Genomic DNA, 10,907 nt, shown 5'->3' with positions numbered 1-10,907 from the left:
CTTTCCCTCAGTCTGGCTGCTTCCTTGTTCTCCTGAAGCAGGGTCTGCCTTAATTTGGGGGTTTTGGCCCGATTTGGGTCTGGATTTAAGTGAGACCAGAGTCTCACTCTGTAAACCACCAGTGCTTTCTTCTTCTGGTGTGCAATGACTCTGTGATCCTGATTTTCTGCGATTCTGAAGAACATTGACTTTTCCTGATTTCACATCTAACTCCACCTTCATTGACTCATAAAGCTTCCTAAAGGGAGACTCATTTTGGCCACTCCCCTTAAAACACTTTCTAGAGGAAAAAGCCTTCAGTTCTCCATTACTGATCCCGAATGTTACACTGGAACCTTCTTGAGAATCCCCAGCAGTGGGAGCTGTTGCATTTCTGCCGTTATCTCCAGGACGTTCTGAGGAATGAACGCTGTTAGGTGTCTTCCCAGCAGCAGGAGCTTCTGAGCCACCTGAGACAATACCAGCTCCTGTGACATTCCTCCCATGCACCACAGGCCTTCCGGAAGCAGCGTCTTCCGTGAATTTTGAACAGGCACTGGAATCTTGAACTTTTCCATCTTGACAATGAGTTATGAAATAAGAAGCAGAAATTCGAGATTTTCTCAATGATTAACATGGGCAATATTCACATTTTAAAATTATTTCAAATTGTCTTAAAAACCTAAGCTTTCCACTTAGCCTACAAATTTCTTAATGTCCAAAATGTATTCTAATGGTATTCTGGTACTAGTTCCATGATGAAAATAAATAAATCACTTTAGCCTCCTATACCTCCTGTAACCAACAGGAGACATCCAATGCTATCAATCAGCTCAGAATTAGGGGGACAAGAGCATGACAATTCATCTCTACAGGGACCCTCCAATAAGCATATGGCACCCATACATCACTTGTGAGAAAAGTTAACTCAGGTGTCTGCCTATGTCTGTCCCTTCCTTGCCACAAAGCTACACAGAGAACAGATCTTACAGGATCCCAGACAAAACCAAAAATCTACTAACCAAGGTTGGAAGGGAAGCTAGATCTTGAGACCCGACGCGAAGGCTCCTGTGAATTGGCAGATAACAGCAATTTAGATGCCTTTTCAGATACCGACAGTCATATTTACTAACATGTTCTTCCTGTTGATGACCTTCTCCACCCAACTGTTCTTAGAGAACTTTCAGCGACTTCGAGAAACGAGCCCAAGACATTGGGCTGGTACTCGTAACACAAGCATTTCTCAGTTGAGTTTTTAAAAATATAGTAGTAGAACAAGAAACAAACTTGAAGATTAAAATTGCTTAAACTGAACCTCAGTGACTTTTTATAACTTCCTTGAACTTCTATGAAAGACGAATCAAAGGTAAAAGTAAACATTATCCACACTCAGTATCTGGGAACCTACCAAGGGCACAGAATTATTGACTTTACACTGTTTTATCAGAAGTTGGCTACAGGACCCATGGGTGAAGTGGGGCTCCACTTAGCATGTGTGCTCGTTGCTGGCAGATACTAAGGGTTTATCTGAAAGCCCAGCAGTTAAGGCAAAAGCGAAAACAATGCACCCAGAGGCCCTGTACCCTCAGAGCACGGGGCTGGGGTGCAGCCTTGCTGCTGGGCCACCTTCACATTCCTTCCCAGGCAGCTTTTTGGAGGGTAAGGAACAACTACAGAATAACACAGATATAAGATATAAAAGCCCAAAATTGTTTCAAAGGAGGAAATAATAATATCCTCTGAATTATTAGGGGTGGAAATCACAAAGTATATCCAAAGGTAAATGCTTTAACTTCTTTCTTTAATCAATTTCCGATATCTTGCTACTGAATATGCTGCTTCTCAAACTTCCCATGTGAGGGCTCGGTTTCTAACTTCCAATCTGAAGTTGACAAAAGGAATCATATGACTGAACAATAAAAATGAATTAAAATTTAAAAATGTGTGCAAAATACAAGCCCATACTTTTTGTACTATAATATGCAATAGCCATAAACATCACTGTCAAATAACATGTTCTAAGTATTTAACTTCAATATTTACATTATCACAATCCAGATAACGAACAGGTCATAGACCACTGGGACCTCTTATCTAAGCCATAGTCCAGCTTTTTGGTTGGTTTCCTTATACCTACTAACAAGTTAGAAGCGGCGTTGGTTGGTGGGTGGGATACCTCAAAAGCCAGCTTTCCCCCAAAGCTGATGAGCAGGGTTGACATTAAAGCTAGTCCTCTGGGGAAGCAAGGGCACATGGCAGGAGCAGGGAACTTCAAATGCAGAGCCCACTGCTGATTTCAGGAGTATCTGTGCTGAGACTCTTAAGCCAGGGAATTCCAACCTGGTCAGAAGAGAACAGCTTGAATAGCTTACTAAGAATAGCTTCCTTCTTAAAAAGCAAGAAGGAGAGGAAGTCTCAGGATTAACCCAGAGCCTTCTAAGTCCCACCAAATCTCCCAGGGTGGGCCCAGACTGCACTTCAACAAGGTGGGCCGCGCGGGGCGCGTTTTCTCCGCTGACAGACACAGGGCAGTTAGTCTCCTCCAGTGCTGTGGGCCATCTGCCTGTCAAAACTGGGAAGCGTCACTGGTACCTACAACTCTGACGTGATTATTTTGGATGGATAAACACCAATGAGTAAATGGGACAAAAAATGAGCCGCCAGATCATGTGGTTCTGGAATCTGAGTTCTGTGTCAGGGTTGCCCTAACCAAAGGTTTGCAAAATCATATTGTGAGATACTTTAGGAGACTTTGGGCCCAAAGTGTAACACCTAGTACTCTCATTTTGAATAAAAGAGGAAGGATAGTTTAAATTATCTTAATATATCTAAGTTCAACTTGTTTTACTACCTTAGCGACATTTTCCTACTATAACTGGTAAGTCGTTCTCCCTTGTGAGAAATCAGGGTCAAAGTGCATATAAATGATTTCATGTCATCATGCAAAAGAATCAGAGCCCAAAGTTCCATAATATCCCCCCATCACCTGTTCCCATCTTTGTCCTGGAAATTCAGGTGACTTGCTTCCATTCTGATGACTTTCATTTTCATACCTGAAGTGCACAGAACGACAGGCACAAATTCAGATTAAAGATTTGTAACCAATGATAAAACTTCCACATCTGACTAATGTCCAAGGAGCAAGGAACAAAGATCAGGTTTTACTCAAGATATTACCTTATTCATGGAAAGAAATCAGCAAAGTGTTTTTATGCTAAAAACTTAGGTAAGTTGGTTTCTTCTGGAACACCACGGTCAGAGGTTGGGACCAGATTAAATTTCTGAACCCCGACTAGTCTGTAAGATTCAGCAACTTCCCTGAGCACCTCCTGTGTTGGAACCAACTGAACAAGAGAGCAAAACCTGGTGTCTGCTAGTCTTTGTTTGTGGGAATCATCTGATGGCTTGGAAGGTCAACCAAGAAGCTGGGTGGCATCTGACACCTTTATCACTCTGTGATGTCATTCACCGCAGGGTAACCACAGAGCTCTACTTTAAGATCACTATGATCTTTTCAGCTTCCCACTTACTCCATCTGTATCTGAACAAAGACAGGCACATTTTAGGAAGACGCAAAGATATTTAGCAAGAGACATGGTTGTTCTAACAGACCTCAGGCATCCATTCACAGAAACTTTTATAACACATACTGAACTCGGGTACCTCGGTGAGACAGCCTGACTCGAATTTAGATGCGATCTAAGTAAGCTCTGAAGCAGCCAAGCGTCTGGAATGGTTTCTCATGTACCAGAGTTCTGAATCAAGCCCTCCTTCCTATGACCCATGTCCTAGTCTTTGTTGGAGGTATTTTGTCCTCTCAACTAATCTTAATTTGAGCAGCATCTCATTTGGGGGACATACTTCTGCTCTCCACTCCTCATCAAATATTTCCTGCCTAGAAATAATATTTATTTCTCTATCTAATAAAAAATACCCTTTAAAAATGAAGGCAAATTCACAAAAAGCACAGAAAAAGAAACGACCAGGATATTCAAATTAGAAAATATCTATTTAATACAAATGAAGGCAGTAATGATAATGAAGATGGAGTTCCATTTGGCAGAATGGATGACAAAAATGATCCAACCATATCTGCCTACAAGAGACACAATTTAGAGTCAAAGACACAAATAGGATGAAAGGATAATGATGGGGAAAGATATACCATGCAAACAGTAACCAGAAGAGAGGTGGAGAGGCTGTACCAATACCAGACAAAATAGACTGTAAGATAAAAATTATTCACAGAGACACTGAACATTTTATAATGATAAAAGGGTCAATCCATCAAGATCAACCAGTTATAGACAAAAGTGCACCTAACAGCTGGTTCCAAAAGATCATCTAAACCTTAAGGATTATGAAAGTTGAAAGCAATGTGATTAAAAAAAAAAAATTATAGTATGAAATCTCTCATCAAAAGCATTATTAAGGGCTTCCCTGGTGGCACAGTGGTTGAGAGTCCGCCTGCCGATGCAGGGGACATGGGTTCGTGCCCCGGTCTGGGAGGATCCCACATGCCACGGAGCGGCTGGGACCGTGAGCCATGGCCACTGAGCCTGCGCGTCCGGAGCCTGTGCTCCGCAGCGGGAGAGGCCACAGCAGTGAGAGGCCCGCATACCGCAAAAAAAAAAAAAAAAAGCATTACTAAAGGTACAGGACATTTCAGAAAGATACATGATAGAGCTTCATCCACCAAGAGGAGATAATTCTTAATTTAAACCCATAGTATGGCCTCAAAATATCGGAAGCAAAAAACTGACAAAGTTAAAAAAAAAAAGAAAAAAAAAATCTTCAATGCGTGATTTCAGCTTACCTGTCCAGGTAACTAAGAATCAGGGGAAAAATTTATTAGGATTCTAGAGTCAGGAATTTGAATCTGATGGACCTACATAGACAGAGCACTCCACCCAGTAGCTGTGGAACACACAGTTTTTTCCAAACACCCAGGACAGATTAGTAAAAATGTAACCATATCTGATCATAAAAAGCAAGCTCTGACTCATTTCAGAAACTGGAAATTACTCAAATGTCCATCCAGAATGAATAAATTGTGTATAATTGTGTATGTAACTGTGGATCTTATTTCAGTGAAATCCTTAAGCAGTGAGAAGGAACAAACTGGGATGAATCCATCCATCCCAATCCATGCTATGGTTGGTAACCACAACCGTAAAAGCAGAACTCAGTTACTACTTTATGGAGTTTAATAAAGGCAGACAAAACCATAGCAGTTAGAGATGCATGCTTAGGCAGTAGAACTCTAAAGACTTTCATGCGATCAGAAAAGCCACATTAGTGGTTTACTTGGTGTGGGGAAGAAGTAATGATTAGAAGATGCATGAAAGAAACTTCCGGAAATGCTCTGTTTATGACTTGGGTGGTGTATTAGTTCTATAACAAAATGTCACATCCTGGGTGGCTTAAACAAGAGAAATTTATTTTCTCACAGTTCCAGAGGCTGGAAGTCCAAGATCAAGGTGTCGGCAGGGTTGGCTTCCCTGGGGCCTCTCTCCTGGGCTCCGGCCGCCCTCTGTTGCCGCTTGGCATGGTCATCACTCTGAACACCTCCTTCCCTGGCTTCTGTGTCCTAATCTCCTCTTCTTATAAGGACACCACTCAGATTGAATTAGGACCCAGCCTAATGGCCTCATTTTAATTTAATCATCTCGTTCAAGGTCCTATTTCCAAAGATAGCCACATTCCGGGGAGCTGCGGGGGTCAGGAATTCAACTTGGGAATTTAGGGAGAGCACAGTTCGGTCCGTGACGGGTGATTATCACAAGGCTGGTCACTTCATGGTAAGCTGGGTCATACATCTCATTTTGTAACTTTCTCTATGAGTGTATTTTACTTTAAAATTAAAAAAGTAAAATGAATGCAGTTTCACAACACTTGCAACCAAATGAACCTCCTTTAGGACCTGGCCACCTTGGCATAGTTACGTGCTCTCAAATCTTTGAGCTGGAGCACACAATAAACCTCACCTGCCATTCCTTCTAGATCCGTATGAATTTAGATAAAGACTGTGTTGGGAATGGCAACCTCAAACATGTTGACATTCACCCGCATTACAGAAGGATCACTGATGAACTGTGAGGCTAGTTTTTGGTGGATCAGAAGGTCTATTTATTTTTAGCCCATTTCTTACCTACCTGAAAGACCGATCGACAACAGTTATCACATCTCCATGTTTTAGCTGTACAGGTTTATCAAAAGTAGATCCATTTACTTGTGTTGGATTTGTGGAACTGAAATTAAACAATATTGCCTACAAGTAGAAAAGAGGAAAATATGTAAACTAATAAATGGATAAAAAGTGAAAAGTTTTAAAAAACAGACTTCCAAAATCCTGCTCACCTCCTGTTCATTGATTTCAATTTTGCAGTGTTGTTTGGACACTACGGGAAGCTGAATACGAATGTCACACTCGATACCCCTTAATTCAAAAGAATAAAGATTTTTTAGGTTGCTGCAATTTAAAAAACTTACATCAGTGATTCAAAATAAGACAGCATCTGACTCTATGTTTGATCTGTAAATGTAATGACATAAAGTAAAGACAAACTGGGCAATGTAAATGATCTTTGCATTTTGCCCACAATTTTTATAAGTATTGTATAAGCAACTATTTTAAATCATTAAAACTTAAGAGTACTTAAAAATAATTATAATGGAAAATATTAGAATACAAAATTGAATTGCCTTTCACTAAAATATCTATGCTTATAAGATCCAACTAAAGGAGTACTTTACATCAGTTTGGAGAATACTTATTGTTTGTACTCTGTGCTTTTTTTTTTCCTATAAAAAAGGTTTACGTATGTTTATTGGTAATGCTATGTATGTTTAAAGGTTTAATCATCACCTAAAGTGCTGTTATTTCATGCTAGGACCTCTCCGTGTCTCAGTTTCTTCATATACAAAGAGGACTCCATTGGCAAACATATCATGGTGTTCTTCAGAAAATTAAATGTTACTCATGTCTGTCATTTGCTTGGCACACACTTGTGAGCCTTTTATTGTTTTAAAACTATATTATTGGGACTTCCCTCGTGATGCAGTGGTTAAGAATCCGCCTGCCAATGCAGGGGACATGGGTTTGAGCCCTGGTCCGGGAAGATCCCACATGCCGCAGAGCAACAAAGCCCGTGCTCCACAGCTACTGAGCCTGCGCTCTAGAGCCCGCGAGCCACAACTACTGAAGCCCGCACGCCTAGAGCCCGTGCTGCGCAACAAGAGAAGCCACCGCAATGAGAAGCCCGCGCACCCACGGCAACAAAGAGTAGCCCCCACTCGCTGCAACTAGAGGAAGCCCGTGCGCAGCAACGAAGACCCGATGCAGCCAAAAATAAATAAATAAACTACACTATTAACTGACAGAGTCACAAGCCTCCTATCATTACAGACACTAATCTACAAGCAACAACAAACTATCTAGATGCAACGTGTCTTTTTACAGAAAACTAACATCAGCAGGAAGCAGCTGAAGGGAGAATTCCCAAACCTACACAGAAACTAATCAAAGACGTCCTCAGCAAGGCTCTTTGGGTCTCTGGTGTTCCTGTTACCATCCTGTGGTTTTACACGTTTGAACAGACCGTAGGCCTCCTCTCTGTACTCAATACGAACCTCTGGAGTCTAAGAATATCCCTTCCTACCTGTACCATGACCAAACACTTACGAGTGGGTTTCTGGATTATAAAATCTCGCATAAAAATACACTTAATCACTACAGTATAATAACAGAATTACTGCTATTTGGTACCAAAATGTTTTTTGTTTTTCCCTTTTGAAGAGAGTGGAAGCTATGGAAAGTGAACAGCTACTTTAAGCCAAAGAAGAGAATTTGATTTTTAGGTATCAGAACATCCAGGCAAGAGAGAGAAAAAGCCGATCTCATTAGAACTGAGAATCTGTTTGGCAGGAGACAGCCATCAGGAATCACTATAGATCAATGGTTCTTAACCCTGGTGCTGGTGACATCTGGGGCCAGCTAGTTCTCTATAGTTAGGGAGCTGTCCTGTGCATTGTAGGGTGTTTGGCAGCAACCCTGACCTCTGCTCCCTGACGCCAGTGGTGTGTGCCTCCCACATTGTGACATGAAAGAAATGTCTCCGGACTTTGCCAAAGAGCTCCTGGGGGCCAATACGGCTCTCAGTTGATAACCACTGCTGCATACTGATTCCAAACTCAATTTCCCAGCTGATGTTATGACTGGACAATTGCCAGAGTGCTAAATAGTGATCACCTCTCATATGCCAGGCCCCATACCAGACACCGAGTACACAATTATTAACTAGACAGTCCCTGTCCTTGGGGAGCTTAGTAGTGAGACAGACAAACCACAGCCTCATCACCATGTGTGGAATTAGGAAAGACAAGAGCAGGGCTCAGTAAAGGCTTCTTCTCAGGTAACATGGATCCTGTCTCTGAAAGTTGTAAAGCAATCAGTCACGTAGGAGGGTAGAGAAATTCCAGAGGTGATAAAAGTTCGAACTGGCTAAAAGCACCAAGGTGAGAAAGAGCTTGAAGTGTGGTGGAACATGGCAGGAGTGGGGCTGGTGGGAGGATGGGGTGTGGGGTAGAAGGGGGTCAGGGTTCCATCACACAGGGTTCCATGGCCGGGGGGGGGGTGGTAACTTATCCATCACATGTTAGAAAAGGAGAGGGGATGTGATTAATGGTGCCTGTTACACAGGGACCAGACTTACTGCCACCACCAACACCAAGGCAACAAAAGAGAAGTTCTCAAAACACAACCAGAAGGACTTTCCTTCCCATTTTTCCATTTTTCCAAAGAGACCAACAAGCCATGCACAGATTCCTTCCTTCACTTGTTCAATAATATCCCCCAGCAGCCAACGAATGCCCAGTTTGGAGAGATTTCAGATGAACACAATGGCTTTCTAAAGACAGTCTGAAGTGAAGCAGGATTTGAGAATCCTTTACATTTTTCTCCAGTTACATTTTTATCAAATCAATGTAAATTTTTGTTTGACTGAAAAAACACAGCCATGTAAACATTGTCTCCGAATTCTATTTCATAATAAACAACCAGTAGCATTGACAATACATAGGAAGTCCTGAGCAAACTCGAGGGCTGACTACTCCTAGAGCTGTGTATCTCGTCTGTTAATCTCTGGTTATTGGTTATTGAGGGCTTTTTTTAAGCTAAATTGTCTAAATTGTCCGCGGGTGGGTAGGGCTCACCTTCCAAACAAGCAGGTATGAAGGCTCAGTGGAAAGTGGGGGCCGTCGACCCCGGTCCTTTTAATGGTAACAAGGCGTCTTGTAGGACCCATTTTCTAAAGAGGAATTTTGACTATAATCCGTACCGGAAGGTCAGGCATCAAAAGGTTTGCTGAAGCAGACTTACAAGCAATCCTTTGACTGCACTTTTACACGCCACTGACAAAATAACAAAAATAAAACACACAGGGGGTGAGGGTTATTCTAAAGCAAAGAGCTAAGAAGTTACTTGTAAGTGACCAACTGGGGTCGCGTGTACTATTCACCGCTGCCCCTGCCGCCCCGACCCACGCCTTACCTGACCCCGGTGGAAGCCCCGGCCAGGCCCGTGGCTGCCTCCACCACCCAGCGCCCTCCAGAGACCTGCGTCCAGGACGCCGCCCGCCAGGCTCCTGGCTCCCGGGAGTTACCACCGAGACCCCACGCCTGAGCCCAGGACGAGCCGGGCCAAGGCCGCGCTCCGGCGCTGGTGCCCGCACAGCCCCGAGTGGTCCACGCGGCCTCCGCCCCGCCGGCTGCCCCCGCCCCCGAAGCTCCCCGGCCGCCGCTCACCCAGGACGAGTCTCCCGGGGCGACACCGGTGGTTCCGCCGCTCGTCGGCGAGCAACCCGAGTCTGCACCGGGAGGGGCCGGCGACGCGTCCACCTCCGCTGCAGGGACCGGGCCTCAGTCCCCCGGCCCGCCCCCACCTTCGCCGTGGCCCCAGTCCCCGCTCCTCCCGCCCTCGCCCTCTCCGGTGGCCCGCTGGCCCTGCCCAGAGACGTCCCGGAGTTGCCCGGCGTTAGCGGCTCTGGCGCGGAAAGCCGCCGCCGCGCCCTCCAGATTCAAACGATAACACCGATTCAAATTTGGCGCTAAGCGCTGCGATTGGGCGCAGGGGAGAGGAGGCAGACCAATGGGAAAGGAGAGGGCGGAGCAAGCGGGGACGGCCTCCGCGGGGCGGGGCGGGGCGGACGGGCTCGGCCGGGCTGGCTCCGGTGCATCCGCGGAAGATGCCCACCTGAGGGTCCTCAGCTTCCACGGCACCGACGGGTATGAAATGCAACAGGGTCCCTCCGCCGCGAAACCCTTCTTGCCTTCTTTTCTCTAAGGACCAAACACAATTGTACAGTTAACAGTGGTACATAATATGTTACTCATTGCTGGAACGTTTACAATTTTTTAAAATTCCTATATCTCCCTAAAAATAACCAATTGTTGTAAGCAATTTCTTGTGTCTTTTCCCAGTTACACATGCATTATTCTCTTATAAAAACGCACGAAGACTATCATAATATACACATTGTTCTGTACTTTGTATTCTCTGCTTCACAAACTCCAAGGATATTAATATTGAGTACGTCTTCCTCCTTTCTTTTTGATGACGGCAAAGTATTCGGCTTTAGAAACCATAATTTATTTAATCTCTGCTATTGCCATACATATAGGTTTACAATGGTTTCCTCTTAGAAAAAATTCTTTAATTTATAAACCTGATGCACTACAAAATGGATGAATTGTAAAATGATTATAGCCACAGGATTCCTCCACGTGCGAGATGGGACAGGGGGAGGGGAGAGCTTCTGCGGGCCCTCGTGGTACGAAGGGAATTGGGGATGTCCGCCGCCCTCCATCTCACTCCACACCTTTGGAGCTTGGCTTTCCTTGACTGGGAGCTGCTGTTCTGGGGACCCGAG

The 10,907-nt window shown here is 44.1% G+C and overlaps 1 protein-coding gene across 1 annotated transcript in view; it reads right to left on the bottom strand.

Moving 5' to 3' along the window:
- The window catches only part of MKI67 (marker of proliferation Ki-67), a 25,946-nt gene extending 16,662 nt beyond the window's left edge, over positions 1 to 9,284 (bottom strand). The window contains exons 1-5 of the mRNA XM_007451186.1: positions 9,193 to 9,284; positions 6,340 to 6,418; positions 6,135 to 6,250; positions 2,966 to 3,032; positions 1,002 to 1,047 (exon numbers count right to left, since the gene is read on the bottom strand). Of these exons, the coding sequence (XP_007451248.1) occupies positions 1,002 to 1,047; positions 2,966 to 3,032; positions 6,135 to 6,250; positions 6,340 to 6,418; positions 9,193 to 9,284 (400 nt within the window). The remainder of the gene's footprint in view (positions 1 to 1,001; positions 1,048 to 2,965; positions 3,033 to 6,134; positions 6,251 to 6,339; positions 6,419 to 9,192) is intronic.
- Positions 9,285 to 10,907: the final 1,623 nt, after the last annotated feature.

The sequence above is a fragment of the Lipotes vexillifer genome, unplaced genomic scaffold, assembly GCF_000442215.2.
Source record: "Lipotes vexillifer unplaced genomic scaffold, Lipotes_vexillifer_v1.1 scaffold248, whole genome shotgun sequence".
NCBI classification, from domain to species: domain Eukaryota; kingdom Metazoa; phylum Chordata; class Mammalia; order Artiodactyla; family Lipotidae; genus Lipotes; species Lipotes vexillifer.
The sequence above is the reverse complement of the archived record's forward strand: the minus strand, read 5'-3'. Positions and strand labels throughout refer to the sequence as shown.